The sequence below is a fragment of the Phocoena phocoena genome, chromosome 12 (genome assembly GCF_963924675.1).
Source record: "Phocoena phocoena chromosome 12, mPhoPho1.1, whole genome shotgun sequence".
In the NCBI taxonomy this organism is placed as follows: Eukaryota; Metazoa; Chordata; class Mammalia; order Artiodactyla; family Phocoenidae; genus Phocoena; species Phocoena phocoena.
Window position 1 is genome coordinate 55,972,709 of NC_089230.1, and position 21,417 is coordinate 55,994,125.

Here is a 21,417-nt window from a genome sequence, read left to right on the forward strand (position 1 = left end):
GGTTAAACAAACTGTGGTACAACCACACCGTGGAAAATGACTCAGCAATAAAGAGGAACAAATTATTGGTATACACAATAACCTGGAGGAAGCTCCGGAGAACTACGCTACGTGAGAAAAGCAAATCCCAAAGGTTACATACTAGATGAGTCTATTTATATAACATTCTTGCAGTAAAATTATAGAAATGGAGAAAAGCTTAGTGGTTGCCAAGGATTAAGGGGGATAGGGTGGGGGATGAGTGTGGTTTATTGTAAAATATTTATTTTAATCTTTTCTTCATAATTTTCTAAAATTTCCATAATTGAAATAATAATACCTTTTACCATCTTCCCATCTAAAAAATGTTTTTCTCTGTTCAGAATCCAAGTTGTTTAATAGCAGTCCAAAGGTATAAAAGCTCAGCTCCTGCTAAAACTCATTAAACATTTTTTTGAACATTTGACTCTGATTTCAGGCAACTAATTTCATTGATTATCTCGTTACTGTTAAGAGGAAACTGCTTATCAAATTCATTATGTATTTTCTGAGAATGCTGTTTGATAATGAACATTTTATTATTATTAAAAATCTTTTATACAACAAACAAACAGCTTTTCCACTTTGCTCTGCCTTAGCAAGTTGTAAATGCCATTTATGGTGAAATCGGTATCCTATCTTCATCTAGACTCTTGTTCTTTACTTTAGTACTAGCTTCTTCATTTCTACTCATATCTGTTTCAATAGTATACCTTCATTTTAACTTTGAAAATCTATCCATATGTATTCTTCAAACTAAAAAAATTATTATTTTTTGTTTAAAATAATAGTATATATTTCAATTTGAATACCAGATGGATTACATAAGTCATTGTAACTTATGCCATCTGTATAAAATATTCAAACAACTGCATTATAGTGTTACATCAGTACACAGAAGAAATCATTTGAACTGAATCACTCCATTGCCACTGACTATATCAATGCTGTGTTTATGTGTAATACCAAAAATGACACAAGTGCTACATCACATGCTCTACAATACAACATCATACATGATGTAAAGTTTTAAAAAAATATAATGTTGTATTTAATGGGAAAATGTCTCCTATGGCCTCAGTTTCAATTTTTTAATTAAATTAATTAAAATTAAATAAAATTTAAAATTTTATTCCTTAGTTGCACTAGCCACATTTCAGGTTTCAATAGCCCTGCATATTTTATTAAAAGCCATAACAAAACAAAAATCCAGTCCTATACCTTAGCCTGAAGTAGCAAAATTCCTTTGAAGAGTTTTGTAGCAAACTACTGATACTGTCAAAAGTGTTCCCAAATTCAAAGAAAGGAGCAAAGGTAAAATGCTCGTTTCTCTAATGCCGACTAATAGCAAATCACTGTATCCTTACTTTCAAGGAATAGCACTGACAATACACTAGGCCTGAGATTTGGAAAGAAATAAAACTCTGAAATAAGGCTGAGTTAGGATGGGTAAGGTAGCTATTGTATATCTACTGATGATGCAAATATATATATATAAGAAATCGTTAGCTACCATTTTTACTTTCAAAATACCATTTTGTTCCTCTAGCTATAAGAATTTTACTCTAAGAATTATATACATTACAGCATCAGTGTAAAAAAAAAATGGAAGCAACAACTTGCAATGGTTGGACCCCAAAGAGCAGCTCTGAAAATGAAGCCTGGTAGGCTTGATGCTTACTTGCTAGCTGCTTCACTAAGACAAAGGCTACATATGGTGATCTCAAGATTTCTGTTTGCACAATATTAGTTCTCAGGCACCTTCAAATGCAGACAAAGTCTTTCTAACTTTGGAGGATTACCCTTTTCTTAATGCTACTTTATTTGGCTTCTTGAGAAGGAATTTTGCTGTTTTTTTAAAAAAATTCACTTTTTTTTTTTTTCCTCACAGACATAAATAGCTCTAGTGCTTTCCCTGGATTACAAGGAGATCTATGTCATGGATATCAACACCTTCAACGTCATCATAATAACTGTCACCATCAAATTTGCTCCTTATGAGGTCCTTTATGAAACATCTTCCTTAGGGTTATAGTATTCCAGGTAGACTTAAACACGGTTGTTTTAACTATGTTCATATCTAAGTCATGGCTATCTATGTCATCACCTCCTTCCATTTTGATAAAATGGATTCCTAATTCACCCAGGTAAGTTCTGTTTATTTATTGGAGTCAGGCTGGGGTTCCCTGCTGCTAGTATACCCTGAGCAGCCTAGTATAACTGGGAAATTGAAGTCCAACCCAAATGCATTCAATGTTAACTCTTTGTGAGAGGAGCACAGACATGCAAGTGATCTTTCTCATTCATAGAAATGTGAAGGCTGGATAAACTGTAGCTAATAGACAAAGAAAAATGTTTCTAGGATCATTCCTCTAAATGTTTATTAATATAGTTTAACCAAAAAAGGGTAATGACTATTTCTATATATTTCTATTACATGATTTTTTCCTCTTTTATTTGAAGACAAGATTAGATTAGGAAGTCTAAACAGATAACTTTTAATATCATCTCTCTACTGATGTTAATTTAAGGTTTGTTTTAAAATATTTATTAAATTTAATATTTGAAAGCACTGAATTTTTGATATTTTAATCAAGTTAATATTAAAAATGAATATCCCAATTGCTTAGGTATTTAAGTTACAAGTGATTTCTCTGCTGTATATATGAGTTTATATATGAACATACTTCGAAATTTTGCAATGATTAAATGGAATGCGTTTGGAAATTAGCAAAAGGCTATTTGTTTTAAGCTCTGTCTCAAGAAAAAAATATTTCTGAAAGTATCATAAGAACATTCTTACAAGCTATTCTGCTGAATCTTTAAAGCATATTCCTGAAAAGAGCATCATTACTTGTGCTCAGTGAAAACAGAAGAATTTGTGTAGCTGTATTAGGGCTAAAAGTCTTTAAAATTGAAATAAGAGGAAAACCAATGAGATCAAAATATTATGTATCTATAGAAAAAATGCTGGAGGTTATTGTGACAAGATACTAAGAACTGTCTTTGGAGGTTGGACTTGGGACATTTTCCCCTTCTTTTCCTCAAATTCTCATGAGTCATATGCATTTTTTTATAAGAGAAAAAGAAATTTGCTTAGAATTACAATGGTTAATATTCATGGAGAGGAAGAACAATTAAAAATGGGAGTTTTTCTTCTATTTAAGCATTAATTCTGAAAATGAATTGTTTGTCAAAACAAATCTCACATGTTAATAAAAAAAGACCATTAATTAAACTATTAATAAAAAGACCATTAATTTAAAAACTATGTATAAGGTATGGATGGAACTGGATTCATGATGCATTTTATTTTTTTAGCTGTATAAAAGTGTAATACAGAATATTATCTTTAAATATTTATTTTAAAGTAATCTACAATCAAGATCAAATTATTGATTAAACAAAAATGCAATTGAGTGTCAGATCTTAACATTAACCATAGGTAAACTGGATGTATTTCCAGGAACACAAGCATTTATATTGGGGGAAATGGTTTCATCTGCTACAGAGTTTAACAATTCAACTATTAAGCCTTACAATAAGAATCACAGTAAGTACGTACTGGGAGTTTATCACGTTTAGTGTTTTATGTCAACGATCTATACGACACAAACTTATATCCCCAGTTTATCTATACTTTCTTACCTATAAGAACACAGAAGCCTGGAGAGGTTAAATAAATCCCTAGTGAGAGACAGGTGTAGGCTTTCATGCCACAATCTAGGCTATGCACTTACTCATTATGTTAAAATGCATTGCAGTGACTCAACAATTCTTTATATCCATTATTAATGCTTCTTTCTGATTCTTTGGTCTTTATTTAATTGTTTTTGTAATAAATTAAAGTGAAGCATAAACTCAGTTCTGAAAACAGTCAAGGGACCTACAAAGCAAGCTAATTTATGGTGTAGCCTCTAATTAGCTGTAATTACAATATATAATAAATGAAACACCTACTTTTAAAGATAATCAAATATTTTCACTGTACTCCACTAATGCTATGGTGTATACAATAGGCTAATAACAATCAAAAGTATTATTCAAATGCTGTCGGGAAAGATAAAAGTACAATTTATTGCCAACACTGTACTATTCTTCTACTAAAACAGATTTCATATGGAAACTGGGTATAAGAAAAATAAATTATGTAATCATCCATAATTTAACTCCAATTAAGATGGCATGTCTTATTCTTACAGAACACACTCATTCAAGCACATGTTTGCACATACACACACATTCACTCATTCTAAATGTTCTTTATTTATTACTATTGAAGAATTTCTCTGCATACTGGAGGTCAATGAAAGTGCTCACCAGTATGCGTTAGACATTTAAACAATCGGAGACACTGCCAGGGTCACTAATATTACAGCAAAAAGAAAATTTTGAGTTACTTTAGAACCTGATCCCCGTAAGACATTTAGCAATAATGTTTAATCTAGTCATATTTTGAAAGCAATATTTTTAGGAATCTGTTATAGTCAGCTTGCAGTTATCAATACCTATTAATGAACTCTAAAGTTTATTTTGTTCTTTTCCCAATCTGTGTGAGGTTAGGAGGAAGGATATAAAAAACTAGGAATGAGTTATAAATTGTTTACTACTTGTGAATATGCATGATGATTGAGTATCAAATCATTGAGTGTCAGAAGGGCTCATGATCTTATATGTTGTTTGCTTCCAAAGGGGAATAACAGTTCTGTGTTGTCTTTAAATAAAAATCTAAGTATCAAAGATGGCAGCAGCAGTAAGTAATAGTGAACTTCATTTTGCTTTATGATGAAATGAAAGGACCAACTAAACTACCACGTGATGTCTTAAATCAGCTCTTAATATCAAAGAACAAAGTGATATTACCGCTATTTGGACTTCTGGAAAGAAATAAGAAGACAAATGAACAAAAGAAACTTCAGCTGACCAAAGATGCGAATTAGTGTAAATTCCATTTGCAAAGAAAGAATAGCTTCCCTCCAAAGAGACATCACAGTGCATGCAAAATCAAGAACATTAACTGCCAAGGACATTCTGGATTTAGTAGAAGTTTCAGTGTTTTCACTCTGTAATCAATGGACAATCTAGAGAAATAAGAATACTATGTCTTTTTTGATATTCTAAAGTTAGGTGCCCCCCTTAAAAAAAAGACCACAAAAAACAGTAAGCATGATTAATAGCTCTTAGCCACAATGCCAGTAAATATAATCTCAAAAAATTTACAAAACAGAGTCTGGATTTTTTGTTTGTATATTTGATTTAGAAACACCAAATCATGCTTTTATTCAGCTATTTATGTAAAAGAAATGAATTTTTCATTTTTCTTATTTTTAAAGAAATAAAACATGCCAGTTTTTATTATCTCAGCCTATTTTTATGTATCCAAAAATATGCGCTTCTTGAATTTCCTTCGAATTTTTGCCTAACCAGTGGCTATGAACTCTTACAGTGACAATATTATCCATTATCCAGCATTTGACATGACAGCTCAACATCACTAAATTAACTGACTTTCAAGTTTTCTCCCTCCCTGTGGGGCCCTCTCTCCTAAGATTGATGAGGTGTGACGCAGTGTTTGAGCTGCCATCCTGACTTGACAAACAGCAAGAGTGGTCCCTGCACAGAGCGGAGGAAGGAGGGCAAAAGAGAGAGAGAACCACAGTGTATCCTGGAATAACAGCAGCCTCACACACTTGCTTTCCAAGGGAATTAAAACATCTTTTCTCAGACTTTACACTTCAGTCAAGCACATGACTTCTTCCTTTCAAGTTCCCCAAAGCTTCATTGGTACATATTGAAAATGTAACAATTAGAGAGGGATTAAACTTTTGTCCCTGTGATATTTCAGACAAGCTAAGATAAAAGTTGCTACTCCTTCCGAGTTTAAATACATTGAAACTCTAATCACTTACAATTCCCAGAATGGTGTTATTGCTTACTTTTTAACTATTGAATTCACTCTGGCAGAGCTAGGGTAATAAAACCCATCATATTCTAATTTTCAGACAGCTTGATAGAACCAATGTTCTTAGTATAGATAAAGTGTAAGGGAGCACTTTCTTTCCCATAGGAAAGTCTTTGACTCATATGCTCTGATGCCAACTAGCCTTCACATCTGCTGTTTCACCATTGATAGCTGTAATTTGGCATGCTAAACTAGTGTCCGATGAAGCAGCTCTCCTCAAAGGCACCATTTTATTTCTTGCAATAGGAACACAGTAAAATGGTGTTGGTTTTCTGTAGGCCTTATGCAAATCCCTGTAATAAACATAGGATCAGGCCTCACATACAATAAATTGTGTGTTAATTGAGGATGGGGGAGGGAGACAACCTCTTTGGGTAAAAATCACCCCCTTACTCTGCCAATAAATTAAATGCAACATAAAGAAGTGGTTTAAATATTTCAAACTTGACTAATTAATATCAAAGCCGTAAGAGGCACTGAAAAGAATACAAAAACACTTCAAAAATACCAGATTATAATATTAAACAAAATATTATCATTTAACCTAATATTAACAATAATCCATTACCCACACCAATACCTTGACACCATTCATAGAAAAAAAAATAATTTGGGAGAGTTAGAGAAATGATATGGCTACAAAAATCTTTGGTGAGATATTTTTTTTAGATTTCTAGAAAAAGTGTCTGAGGAAGAACACATCAACATGAAGAGATGAAAATTTCAGTAATAATATTAATCTAAATTAATTGCTCAGATACACTGGTGTTCAATCACATAAAGCTTTTTTTTCACTCATTTAAGTATGTAGAAACATTTAAAAAGTAAATTATCCACAAACTTGAATACACGAAGTAAACAAAAAATTCAAAATGAAGTCTCTATTTATTCTAAATAACCATGGAGTTATTACCCAGGTTAGTAACTTGCAAGCAAGTTACTAGAACAGATTTTGGCCTGGAAGCCTAAATATATCTTGTTTTTCCATCCCCCAAGATAGAGCAGAATGTCATGTTTGAGGAACATGTTGTTTCAGTTTAGATCTGCAGGGGGATATTGAAGAATTATCAAGTGACACAAAGGAAGACTTCAATTAGAATTATGTAATAAGTTAGCCCCGTCCATTAATATAGGTACATTCTTTTTTCTACAACAAGGAAAGGAGTGACAGTAGTTCACTAAATATTACAGGATCGAACAATAAACTCAGGCAAGAAAACTACCTAAGCCCAAATCTCAAACTACTTCAAAGAACCTAACTTAATATTTACCTATAGTGTGAAGTACTTCACCTCTTCTTAATCTCCTCCTGCTTAGGAAAACACAAAAGTCACATGTACAATCCTTCCAATACTCTAATATGCTCCTTTATGGGTCTCTTCTTTAATTTCCCCTCTGTGCGCCCCCCATGATAGAAGAAACTGCAATAAAAGTTTATAAAGGAAAGGTGAATATATTCACTGCTCAAGTCCCATAGAACATATATTTTCTCACCTTTTTAGAGACACAAGCAAAAATCAGGATTTACCCCACCATACTTTTCGGAGAAAGCTCTAACCTTCTTCATACTGCTACAAGACAATTCTTATGCATTCCTATTGGGGGCCTCCAGGAATGTTATCAAAAGTGAAGATGTAATTAGATTATTTATTCTCAGCAAATCTGTTGAAAAAGGCTTTAAACGCAATTCAGGTAAATTATTCAAAAGAAGTAAGAATGTGGTCAGCAGAGTTATCATTTCATGCCTCTAATATTTTCTGGGGTCTGGGTTTCAGAAGAGATGAATGCCCACCCTAATACGAAAGAAATGGAAGTAGATGCAATCAGTTATTAACTATTATTGCCAATAAAGAAGAGGTTATTTAAATTTCAAATTAAATTAACTCTCTCTGCACATTAGAATCACCAGAGGAGGTTACAAAAAACTCAGATGCCCAGGATCCTACCTCAAGAGAGTTTTAATTACTTGACTTGGAGAGGGGTGTGGGGCTCGGTATTCTTTAAAAGCTACCCAAGTGCTTCTAATGTTCTACTGTGCAGACAGGTTGAGACTACTGATTTAAACAAATGGATATTTTAAAGATGTTTGAAACTTAGTGGATGATCTATCCAAATAGGACAAAATAATGACTCCATCCGCTGAGAAAGGAAAACTGATATGAAAATCAAGAATATTCTCTTACTCATCAGAGTGGTATACTGTCAATCACAGACAAGACCGTATGTATTTCCATATGATGTACATGCTATCTAGTTCTACTGATTGCCATATTTCCTAGGACTTTGGTAGATAAAAAACTAGCCCTATGAGTTAAAGTAGTGCTTTAACTGGGGATTCTGAGAAAGTAGTCAGTATGACTAGTGTTACTGGGCTCTGGTCTAGAATTTATGATGCATGCATAGGGATTTGTTTTTCTATCAACAAACCAAAAACTTTAATCACAAAACTTTGATGGTAATATATATATGCTTATGTTAATATTTGAGTTTTAAATTACCTTCTCGGCACAGGGACAATATCCCCCATGTGAGACATAAAGCTAACATTTGAGACCCTTTGTTTCTAACTTATTGAGGAGAAAAGGGGGTTGTCATTACTAAGCATAAACTGACTCCAGGTAAATAAAATTACCTAAAAACAAAGCTATGTGGCTGGTTAGTAACACCTAAATAAACAGGGCAACTCTTACATGAGCAAGTATTTAAGAAATAATCCCTGTACTTACTATGCTACTAAAGTACCATAGTGAATTTTCTAATTATTATATTGTCAAAGAAACCCTTCTGGATAATGGTGGAAAATGATTAGAATATATAAAGTAGTAAATCTGGTACACAATAAAAGACATATTTGATTTCTATCAATGTGCAAATAATTACTGAACTTTTTCTTTGCAACGACCATACTTAACGAGGAATTTGTTATATAAAATATAAAAGTCTTTTAAAGAATAAGTCCTGGGGCTTCCCTGGTGGCTCAGTAGTTGAGAGTCTGCCTGTCGATGCAGGGGACACGGGTTCGTGCCCCAGTCCAGGAAGATCCCACATGCCGCGGAGCGGCTGGGCCCGTGAGCCATGGCTGCTGAGCCTGCGCGTCCGGAGCCTGTGCTCCGCAACGGGAGAGGCCACAACAGTGAGAGGCCCGCGTACCGCAAAAAAGAAAAAAATATAAGTCCTGGAGATCTACTGTGCAGAATAGTGATTATAGTCAACAATACTGTGTTATAAACTTCCAAGTTGCTAAGAAGCAAGATCTGAATTGTTCTAACCACAAAAAAGAAATGATAATTTTAATGTCATGGAGGCACTGGCTAATGTTAGACTGGTAATCATATTGCAATATATAAATTTCTCAAAACACTGTACATCTTAAAGTTACAAAATGCTGTATGTTGATTATATCACAATAAAAATAAATAAAATAAATTCAAAACTAACTTCTTTCCCATCTTCAAAAACTATTGTAGGTCAATTTCCTGAATACGTGAAATGGAAATTCCCAAGTATTCTACCATCAATATAAGAGGAAATAAACATTTATTTCAGAAAACACTTTTCAATCTGAAAAGTAACTACAGATGCCATGTTGATATTTTACTTTTCTAATGTATAAATCTCTTTATAGTAAATATATTATAATTGAATTATCACCACGGTTCTAAATAAAAATAACAGAAATTATGTTTTGCAGAAATTAAAAAATATCTAATGAATGGTGTTTCTAAATCCATTTATTAAGTGCATGCAATAAACTTTTTACATTCTATCCCTTGACTCAAAAATTATTTATGTTCTTTTGGCATTTAAGAAGCAAAATTCACTCAAGCTTTCAAAAAATCATTACAGGCATGCCATACCAGCAATTCAGGCTTACAAACCTATACTGTCACCCCAGCATAATTTAATTTTAGAAGACCATTGAACTGATAAGCTCAGAATAAGTAGCAGACTATAAAGAACGTGTTATAGCTGTATCTGCTCCAATGGCTTAAGGCAAATGTTTTAAAACCTTAATATGATCGAGCAGTTGAGGTCACGTAGGTGAGCCAAAATGACTAATGCACTTAGCTCTTCTGAGTAATGATGGATGTGCCATGATGTCTTTGGCTATTACTTTTATTGTTGATACTATGAGTCCCTTGGCTATTGCTTTCATAATTAATAAGTCACTTAACCTCTCCATGGCCCAGTTTCCTCATCTGTTAAATGAGCATAATGATAATTGCTTCCTACCTTCCTTAGGGGTGGCCGTGAAGATTAATGAGCTGGCATTTACAATGTACTGTGTTCTTCTAAAGAGGGAAACTATGCATAAACAAAAACAAAACAAAATAAAACCCTCTTTGTTGCTAAGTAACAAGAAATAAAACTACCGTCCCCCCACCCCACCCCGCCATGGATTAATCCACTTGCTTGCATTCCTAACACTGTAAACTTCATACACTTCTGAATAAATTGACTTTTTAACCCAAAGTTAAAACGGAAATGCCACAGAGGGCTACGTATTTTGAAGAAAACTTTTTAGCTCTCTACAGAGCAGAGAACTTTTGAAAGTAAACACACATCCTACCTAAAACATCTGTCATAGATGTTCCATCAATGAATGCGATATTCATTGCGCCAATAGATAACTGCACAGAATTTGATTTTTAAAAAAGTGAGTTGCCACCTTAAAGGAAACCTAACTATGAAACACTGATAACAGATGACAATGAAATCATTAGGGGAGGTTGGGAAAATGGGAATCTGTAAACTTAGGGGGAAATAATATTTTTATAGTGTGCTTTATAGTAACTTATAAGATAGAAAACATACTAATAATCTGGATTTGGACAAAGAAATATTCAGACAAATTGACATAATATTCAAAGTACCAGCTGGTAAATTTAGCTACATAGGATAAGGTAGTACAAGAAAGAGATAGACTATTAACAATAAGAAGAACAACAAAGAGGAGGAGGGGGAAATAATTTTATAAAGAACTGGGCAGTTTTCAAACAGAATTTAGAGGTGATATGAAGGAGCTAGAATTTGTACGGTTGGGTCATAAAATTGTTTGCGATCTTCAGTGTCTCCAGCCAGTAAAAGTTCTCAAAATTGTTTCAACATGGCTTCAGGCCTTAATTAAAAATCAAATTAAGCATGTTGCCTTGAGGTGCTTTGTTAAAACCTCTGAAAAAGTTAAGGAAATGCCTTGTAGATTTTCTCCTCTGGATTAAAAAGCTTCTAGCCCAAAGTAGCAATGATTAAGTCTAGAGAGAGGCACATTTTAATATGAACTGTGGGTGTGGCTTTTAGATTATAAATGGACTCAACTGGATATATTTAAAGGCCAAAAAAGCTTAGCAGAAATAGAGTCTGTTCCAAAGGTATTAATAGAAAAGCCTCTGGGCCTCCAAATTTCTAGGAGTAGGATAGCTGACTTATAAGCTCAATGAAGGTTTATGTTACATGCCACTAAGAGTTTTTGGTCATTTGTTAAGCAACATTATTGTGGCAACTGTTAACTAATAGAGCCCAAAACACATGCAAAGTCTGTGCTGGGAACTGGAGATCCAAGTGTAAATGATACAGATTCAATTCATGTCCCTGTGCTGTGCAGTGTAGTATGGAAACAGAAGAATTAATGGAATACAATTTGGGGTGATAATTTAATGACTGAGGTATAAGTGCTCAGAGAATTTTAAAAAGGAGTACCTTACCCAGACTGGGTCGATTTGGGTAGGGGAAAGGATCAAGAAAATTTGCCTGGATTAATTGAATTTGGATCCAAGGAATAAAGAAAATATAACCAATTAGGTTGGTAGATAAGGGCAGAAAAGCATAACAGAAGGAGGTGTATCATGTAGACATCATATGACACGGACTAACCAGTCTGGCTGAAGTTTAGAGTGTGAGAGCAGCTGGCTAAAAAATAAAAAGAAGCCAGACCATGATGTGCCTTGTAAACCTGATAAGGAGCTAGGTTCTTATCCTAAAGCAAAGAAGCGGGGTGATTTTGGAGGGTGTTAAGTCACCTTGTAGAGTGTAGAGAACAATAGGGAAAAAAATTGGGAAAGAGAAATGTTGCAAAGCCCTGGACAGAGATGACACTGTTCTGAACCAGGATGGTGGTAAAGGAAATAGAAAGATATATAGGAGGTAGACAAGTGTTGGGTGGTGCTGGGAGATGCACAATATTTGTCTAAGGTTCAACGCAATCCCTTCCACGTAAGAGATAAGTAAATATTTATTGAATAAAAATGTATTCTTAAGACTGAACATCCATATCATATAATTGAGAGCATACGATGCAAGATGAAACTGGCCGAAATAAGACATCCTATTTATTACATTACAAAAAAAAGTTAAAATTAAGAAAGAACATTTTTTCATATTAAATAATTTTTAAAGTTCCCTTTACCTGTGATGTGGCATAAATTCCCAAAAGAATTGTGAATTGCATCTCAATATACTATATCACAATACATAGCCTAGAAAATAGCTTCTGAAAACTGTCCCCTCAGATTTTCTAAAAACTTCACTTATCAAATTATTCCTTCTTCATGACAACAATAATGAGAAGAATGAAGCAATTTAAATAAGATAAACATGGTGTGATCTTTTAAAATCTATTTTAAAATTATCTAGTTGTGGGTCATAGAAACATAATTTACTTGACTACGTTTAAAATCATTCTAAATTCTGAATTTTAAAAATTAGCCATGTATTCTAGTAATGGTAATAATTTATAATGTCTATCAAGCTTTTATTAGGCACTTAGCATATCATGTAGAGCTTTCATTTAACATTAAAAAAAATTGTGAGAATGGTTCTGTTAGTCATTCTAATTTAGAGATGAGGAGTCAGAGGTTTACAAGGGGCAGTGTCTCATCTAAATACAGCCAATAGGTGGTGGAGTCTGAAATTAAGCTCAGGTTTCCCTAATTCCACAGTTTCTTTCCCTCTTAGCAACTATTCCAAATTGTAGACTATGTGTTCAGAAGTATTAAGTGATTCACATTAGGTATCTGATACCATTTAAATGTCCTTTTAACATGTGGCAGAAATCTTTTTTAATAACCATGAAAGAGGATATGCATTTCCTTTGATACCTTTTGGAAAGACAGACTATATTAGCATATGTGGCAAAGCCAGAGATTTCAGGTAGACCCAACCCAGAGAGAGAATTTGTATAAATTGAAAAACCTGAGTCATAAGTTGCATAGAAACAAGGTGATTTCAGCATCATTTTGTAAAACATATGACTTACTTTGAAAATACAGGCATTCTCAGAAGAGATCATAACACCTACAGGCTATAGCTGAGTTATATAGTTTTTATATAGCTATAGCTGAAGTTATCCTTCAAGGAGAAAGAACGTGCTGTTGCTTGGTGACATTTATAGAGTGTTCAGCCCTGGGGTGAGATTTCAGTTCTGCTGCATCAAGTTCCCAGATTCTGAGAATGTTTTGACCCTACTTTATTGTTTTTCAATAAAATCCTTGGGCCCTCAGCAATTTTATTATCTAAATATAATTAAGAACATATTGGTGATGTCACATAGCTTTCTATTGTACTGAAGAAGCACCATCGGCTCGATTTTGAGTTATTTTGCCAGTCATGGCTTTACATTTATCCCTGGAGAGAATTTGTGTGGAGTGTAACGGATATAGAAGAAAAGAAGAATGAACTCTTCCTGAAGACAATATACATGTAAGGTCAATGAACAAAGTCAAGTATGTTCTTTGGAAGAGGAATTATTCAATGTTGTAGAATGGCGGTGTAACTCTGTGTTTTGCAATACTGAAGACTCACCCCCTTTAAAGCCAGGTATCTTGAGCCAGCTCTTGCTTGTAGTAACACAACTTTAACATTCTTTAAAATAATTTTCTGGAACTGAGCTGTTTCAGAATAATGAGTTAACAGCAGAGTCTTGTTCAATTAGTAAAAACAGGACGGAAATTCCTTTAGAAATCAATGCCTTAAGGGTGCTTCCTAGAGTGTTTGTATGCATTGCTGTTAATTAAGAAATAAAAGAATGGTATCAGATGTAAATCGACTATACACAATAGTCTTTGGATTCATTGTAGAATTTCAAAATGACCATGCAATTGCTTCAATTACAGATTGCTAGGGATTTTTTTTTTTAATTTCATACCAACGGCTGGTGTAAGTAGATAGTTTAACAAGCCAAAATATGAGGTTGAAATTAGTATCATTTAGGGCTACACTAAAATAACTAAAGAAAAATCAACATTTATTGTATCCTTTTAAATTCTAATGCTTTTTCAAATTTCAACAGTAATAATTCAGCATGTGATAAAGTTATCAACATAATTGTCAACTTAGTGATTATCACTGTGTGGTTTTTATTGTGACAATTGTACATTCCCAAAGGCTTCAATTTTACAGAAAGAAAGTCTGTGCTGTTGGAAACAAAAAGTTGTTCCATGTCACTTTTCTCTGGGTGCTAGAGGCACCCATGTGTATGAGAAAGAAAAAAAAGAGATGAGAGTAAGAAGAAAAGTGAACAGCAAAGAAGAGTGAAGTTAGGCAAAATGACACTGCAAGAGAGCAACTGAACTAAACAAAAAATGAATTAGCAAAACAGAAGTTTGAAAGACAAGAAAGACAAAGAAGGGAGAAAATAAGCTTAAAGACAGGGAAAAGGAGAAAAATTTTAAACATTGATTTTCCAGAGGTATACCTTGCTCATAGTATATAAGAGCTTTGAAACTTAAGATATTTGAGCCTTCTAGAAAATAAAAGTAAAATTTAAACTCTGAAGTATTTGTGAAACAGAAATAATTACTTCTGGTATCAAATCACTTGCATTAGTATTTTATATGTATTATTGTACAAAGTCAACTTCAAAATTCCCTTGAATATTGTAACAATTTAAATGCATTACATATTCACTCCCAGCAAAGTTAAAGACACCGATGATGTACACTTAGAATTTTCAACAGCTGGTTTCTTTTTTATTTAAAAAAAAGTGTTTTATGAGAAAAACAATCTATTAATATTAAATATTCAATTGGGGAAAATTGATCAATTGCAATTAATATAGACAAATAGCACCATACTGATCATAATGCTTTGTTCATATTTGATTATTCAATAAATTTGATTAGATGATAATAATTTTCCAGTTGAATAAAAATTATGCATCCAATCTTTAACCTAGGCATAAAAAATATTCTCTTTGAAAGTAATTAAATTTTAAGAATTATATAGATTTGACTAAACAATCAATCTATCTCATTCTTTGGGTATTTGGTGTACTCCAGAACCCTAAAAGAAGCCGATTTAATTTGGTAAGAATTTTTACAAAGAAAGTTGCATAATTATTTGGCAAAGTTAAGTAAAACCCAGTTATATGATCCTAGGTCTAGTCTTCCCTATCTCCAACTAAACTATAACCTTCTTAAAAGTGAGAATTCGATATTATTTGCTCTAGCATACCCCACATGTAGTACAATTTCTGGTACTCAGTAGGCACTTACTGAATGTTGAAAGAATTTGTTTTATAACTTGAGTCGGTTATTTTTTTAAAAGAAAAGACATCTACCACTTCTACTACCCACTTGAACTGCCAATTGCATTCCTGTGAACAGTGAAGGAAAATACCAAGGCTTAAAAATTTGCCCAAACTACAAACAACATAAAAATACTTAGTAAAATAGAAAAGAAATTATGAAGTGATACTGATTCCCTAAAATGGAATCTCCTCATTGGGTCTACTCCGGCCCAGTGAGATCAGCAGAAGCAAGGAGAAGATCTGAATAATAAAGAGGAGGGCAAGATACTCTATATGCTTGGAACTTGGTGCAAGCACACCTTCCATTTAAATGTTCCACAGGCTGTCCCACTGCAAACCATTGCAAGTTCAATGGGGTAGCCCATTTTGAGATTCTGTGCCTTCCAGAATATTAGATGGATGAACGTCCAGAGAATAGGAACTGTTTCTGCTTGTTTCTACCAGTCCTTATTTTCCTTCTTTTTCTACGGGCTCTGAACAAGTTGACCTTGTCTCATCATAACAGAAAGAAATGTCTGTATGGAAAACATTCTTACATGTAATCATTCTATTCTTCTGGAATACCCACGCCTTGTAGAGTCTGACTCGACTCTGCTATTCAATTTTCAGTAAATTTATTTATTTACATTCAAAGATAAAACCTTGTTGGGGAAAAATAATTTTACTTTTTTACAGATTCTCCTCCAAACAAAAATGGAATACTTATAAAGCAACAATACTTGTCATTTGCAAGTATTAAAATGTTTTGGCTTGATGGTCGTATATTTAGTTGTATACCTCTCCACCACCTGAGGAATATGCTATTGATTGTTCTGCACAAATAACAATGTTGCTATACTCTTAAATTCATTAATAGAAAAAGGTTTGTTGGCATTCTATCATGTTAATACATAAATTTTGGATAACCAGTAGGACTTACCTTGAAAAAAGTCATGGTTGCACCATCCTCTACCGTTCCATACTCTATCTTGGTTTGCTTAGCTAAATCATCAGCAGAGTCAATAGGGGATTCCATGCGCTCCACTGTCAGAAAGGCTGCTAAGTTAGCAGTATACGAAGAAATGATGATAAGTGTGAAAAACCACCAAATGCCTCCCACTATCCTGGTGGACAGCGCTTTGGGCATGAGCTCAGAACCTAACAGAGATTGGGGGAAAAAGGTGAAACGAATACAGAGAATTTGATCAGCAGTCAGGTACTTTTGGTCATAGTGGCAGAATGGAATCACTGTGTAATAAAAGCTTAAATCACAGATTTATATATATCTGTAGTAAGCAAGGAACAGCCATTGGGAGAGCAGAGGCTAATTTCAGATAATACGTAGTCTCTTAGGACATCTGAGTTTACATATAGTGACAGGAGACTCAAGTTCTACCTGAGACAGTGCAAAATAAGAATTACACATTAATGACTGGGTAACCTTTATAAAAATAGCATTAGAAGGGAGAAATCTCTCTCTCTCTCTCACTCTAGTTTATAAACCACTTTTATAGATTTTCATATCTTGTTAGTTATGTGGGTTTTAGAAGAAATGACTTAATGTACATTCCAATCCATTTCTTAACAAGCTTTATTTATGTAAAGTTTCACTTTTCATGCACATGAAGCCCAAAATTCTTGTCTATACTGCCATTTAAAAAAGTAATGTTGTAGGAAAATAATTTTAATTATCCACATTTCTTGAGCTGTGGGGTTTTAGTCCAGTTTTTATTTTAAAATAGGTAGTAAATTATTTTCTTATGCATAAACAAATGTCTCCTATCACTATAGTTAGCCTCAATGAGGAAAACCAGAATAAGAATAGTTAAATTGCCATAAATTTATTTTTACACACATATAAAAATTTCATAATTATATTACAAAACATGGCTGGAGTTGCCTGCTCATGGTATTAATAAGAGAATGAGATCTGATAATTATATTTTGCTTTTAAGTATTATTAATTTTAATTAATTTAGGTTATAAAATAAAATTCTAACAATTTTTAAATTGAGTCCTTTGGTTTTACCACATGATTTGCAGTCTTAATACTGAAATGAACACATATCAGCATGTGTAACTTTTTTATAAAAAAAGTATACTAAATTTATGGATATATATATTACTATTCACTTTTAATCATTTTGAACCTACAGTCAAGAAAGCATTGGCTACAAATTAATTTTAATAGGGTTTGAGTAAATGGAATGAAGCAAAGATGGACTCCATTTGCTGTTTTGTTTAACATATTTTTAAATATAATAACGGATGCAGTAAGGTAACGCATCTTTAGAAGGAATGAAAAATACAACAAATTATTCATGTTAACATTGAAAAGAAGTGGTATCATGACTTGGCTCTATCAAAACAGCCCATCTTATACTGCAGTTCATCTCACCCTTCCAATTTCAAACAAACAAACAAACAACATTTTAAAAAGCAGACAGACTTGGACATGACAGCCAACTCCAGCTCCAGACTCTGCCTACCACTCTGTAAGGAAAAAAAACAGAAAAGTACCTTTCTGACGTAGTTGCTCCTAGGCCCTGTCAGACACACACTCGGACACCAAAACACTAAAATATTCAATATTCCCAAGATGATCAGCAGCTATGGCTGCCCAGTCTATTTTTTTTTTTTTTTTAACAACACCACCAATAAAGTCAAACAAGACTGGGAAAGAAAAAAACAGTGGAGACATTCGACAAAAATGGCCCAATTACCACAAGTTCATATCTTACCCAAGGACTTAAACGAGTACCTCCTAGGCTTGTGAATCAGAGCCTGGTTAGGGGCTGACTGTCATGTACTCAAGGTAACGTCATGTCCAGCACTATATCCCACTAATTCCTGGGGAGCTGGGCATCAGCCAGAATAGTATGGGTTCCTCTTTCATGTATCCACCAGCAGTGAAGTAGTTATGTGGCAAAGCAAATGTATATTTGAATTTTTCATTGTTCAGATTGTCATCATTTTCAGAGATATCAGATATAGTCTTATTTCTAATTGCTAGATTGTATAGATATCAAGTTCATCTCACCAGTATACATATTCAAAAGTCTCCAAATATTTTATAAAATGTAAGAAAAAAAGAATATTTTATTTTCCAAAGTGGTAGGAAAAATCATTTTAAAATCTTTATTATGGTCAGATCTTTATTATGAGAATAATTTGTTCCAGGCTATTAAGGTTAATTATTAGCCAGTGACTAGCAATTTGCCTGGGGGAACGGCATAACCCAGTGCTACTTATAAAAGATGCTTGTCTCATGATAGATTTTTATTCACTTCTAAAATTTTAAAAGAACTCCAATAGTATCTTCCAACTGTAAATAAATCTAAGGAAAAAAAAACAAAAAAACAAAACACTGGACCCAAAGTGTAGGAAAGGGCAAATACAACTACTGATTATTCATTTTATTTAGAAAGAGATGCCACAAAATTAGATTAGTTCATGTAAGAGTTCTCTGAATTTTCAAGTTTTAGGTTTAAATACCTATAAAACTATATATATGGATGCTTACATTTTTAAAAGGAAAAATTATCTCAACTCAGTAGGATTGCTTGTAAAATGTATTTGTTAAATTGATTTTTTTCCTTTTAACATGTAATTATTTATTTTCACTTTAGGAAGTAGTTTATAAATGAAACAGTAATGAACTAATGGATTTATGCATAATATTAAACATCCAAAAGCAAAGTACCTTTTTTATAAACATTTTATAACTTAACAATAAATTTTCTCTTCCTCAGGTCTGTAATGCAATTACCAAATGAATTTCTTCGAAGTGGATAATAAATACACCTCTAAAATTTAAGGTAAACCTTTATGGTAGGTGTGGTAACTCTTACAAAGAAATATGTTTTTTTTTCCTTAATCCGGTCATTGTTAGTTGTTCAAATTTTGGGCATTTTGCTTTATTTACTACATTTTAAAACTTAAAAATATTACATTTTTAAATGCATAAAATAGTCTTTGGTCTTGGCTAATTAAATCATTTATATTGAGTAGTAGGTCTGACATTAATTTATTGAACTTTTATATAAATATTAAAAGATTAATAAAAGAAATTACAGCAGCAAAAATAAAACTAAATTCAGCTTGGGAGAACTGAGACTAAAATAATGAATTCATAGTTATATATATACCATTAAGACATATTGCATGTATTATGTCATTTTCTGAGAAATGTAGTTTTTACTTTTACCGTTAATATTATAAATTTTAAATAATTGTGAAAGAGTATTTTTGCATGCACTTCTGAGCATGCAATACTTTATATTCTTATATACTATCAGATGCAGCTAATATTTTACTTGAAAAGGTAACTCTAAATGGTTAAATATTTTATTTTTGCAAATTTATATGCAGTAGATTTGCTAATCATGCAATACAAAGGCATCTAGTCATCAAGAATTGATATGAAAGGGAATTTTTTTACATCAAAATGAGACAGGAAACAGGAGCAATACACTGTATTCTTGTCTCAAGGAGATGCAATCTTAATAGTACTTTAAATCCAGCTTCTAGCTAATGGATCAGGTTAGCTGGGTTATCTATGAGATAATGTATCTACTGTGGGTTAAGAAAAAGTTAGATGAGTATACTGTATGTGCAATTGCAAAAGCTAATTATTTTCTCAGAATCTCTCTTGGATGGGATTTGAGAACGCCTAAATGCATTAGGTAGATGGAGAAGCTGGATTATGGTTACATGCAGAGAGGCACCCATGCAAGCGACTTGTGCCAGCGAGAACTGTCACACCCAGCAAAGAGTGGGACATGGTGCCCAAGGGAAATAGCAGGCTGAATCGTATACCTTGCTGCATGAGAGCTCCAACTCCAAACCAGAAACTATTTAGCAAGGTAAAATTGTTTTCCACCACGTCTGAGTCAGGGTTGCAAGGGTGTGGGTTATACCACTCATAGGGACTAAACCTGTGGTAATTGACAGAAGAAAAGAATATGTTTAAATGGCAGTGAGAAGACATTCTATCCAACACTTTTGCTGCAAAAGAAACAGAAAGACAGGTAAGATTAAGTAGAAATCAGAAATAAGCATTTTTATAGTACAATTTCATATGCATGACAGCAAGTTGTAGGTTTTAATGATCCCTGTCCTTATCAGCTAATTACCATGCTAAGATAATAAACAGCATTTCTTTACCTTATATGACTTATGAGAGGAAACTCTGTATTTCAGTAAACCAAGAACATTTTATAAGATATAGGCTTTTCACATGCAGGATGAAAAAAATTTGTTTTAAAGACTAGAAAATCATTAAAAAAGAAAACAAACTTAGGTATGAAATAAACATTTTTCAAACTGTGGAAAAATTGTTAAAGACAGAAGAAATGATACAAAATCACCCCAAGAATTTTTTGTGATATAACAGAAACTGCCAAAGTGACAGAGATTAAATGATCAGTGAATAATTATACCTCTAAGGAAACAGTACGACGGATTTATATCTTTATGTGTAACAAACTCACATCTAAATAGAAAACCGAATCAGAATCAACTGCATTCTGATACATGCTTCTGACATCATTATAGGTTTCAGAGGGAATGGTGATATGCAGGCTATCAAAGCAGTGTTAGAAGCAGGAATGCATATGGAGACTGATTGGTTTCCACTTACTATTTGGTTTCAAATCTACAATTAATTTGAATCACTGCTTTAAGACAAAGAAAAACCAATCTAATTTTTGAGGCCAGTTATAGATGGTTTTAGAAATATTAATAACATCTCTCAAATAATTCAAACTGAGGACATTTTAAATTGTCAAGTGTACACACAAATTAATTTATTCTAATTATAATCCAGATATATGTTTCAATTAATGGTACTATCAAAAAATATCACTGCCATAATTAAAAATGCTTAGTCTAATTACTAAACTAACAAAATATTTTCCCTAATATCTCAAATTTT

The 21,417-nt window shown here is 33.0% G+C and overlaps 1 protein-coding gene across 3 annotated transcripts in view; it reads right to left on the reverse strand.

The window, feature by feature from the left end:
* Positions 1-21,417, reverse strand: part of GRIK2 (glutamate ionotropic receptor kainate type subunit 2) — a 625,962-nt gene that overhangs the window by 90,688 nt on the left and 513,857 nt on the right. For 2 of the 3 annotated variants that reach the window (XM_065888797.1, XM_065888798.1), the window contains exons 12-13: positions 20,301-20,419; positions 16,423-16,640 (exon numbers count right to left, since the gene is read on the reverse strand). The exons of the other annotated variant lie outside the window; for it this stretch is intronic. In XM_065888797.1, the coding sequence (XP_065744869.1) occupies positions 16,423-16,640; positions 20,301-20,419 (337 nt within the window). The remainder of the gene's footprint in view (positions 1-16,422; positions 16,641-20,300; positions 20,420-21,417) is intronic. 3 annotated transcript variants of the gene reach the window in all.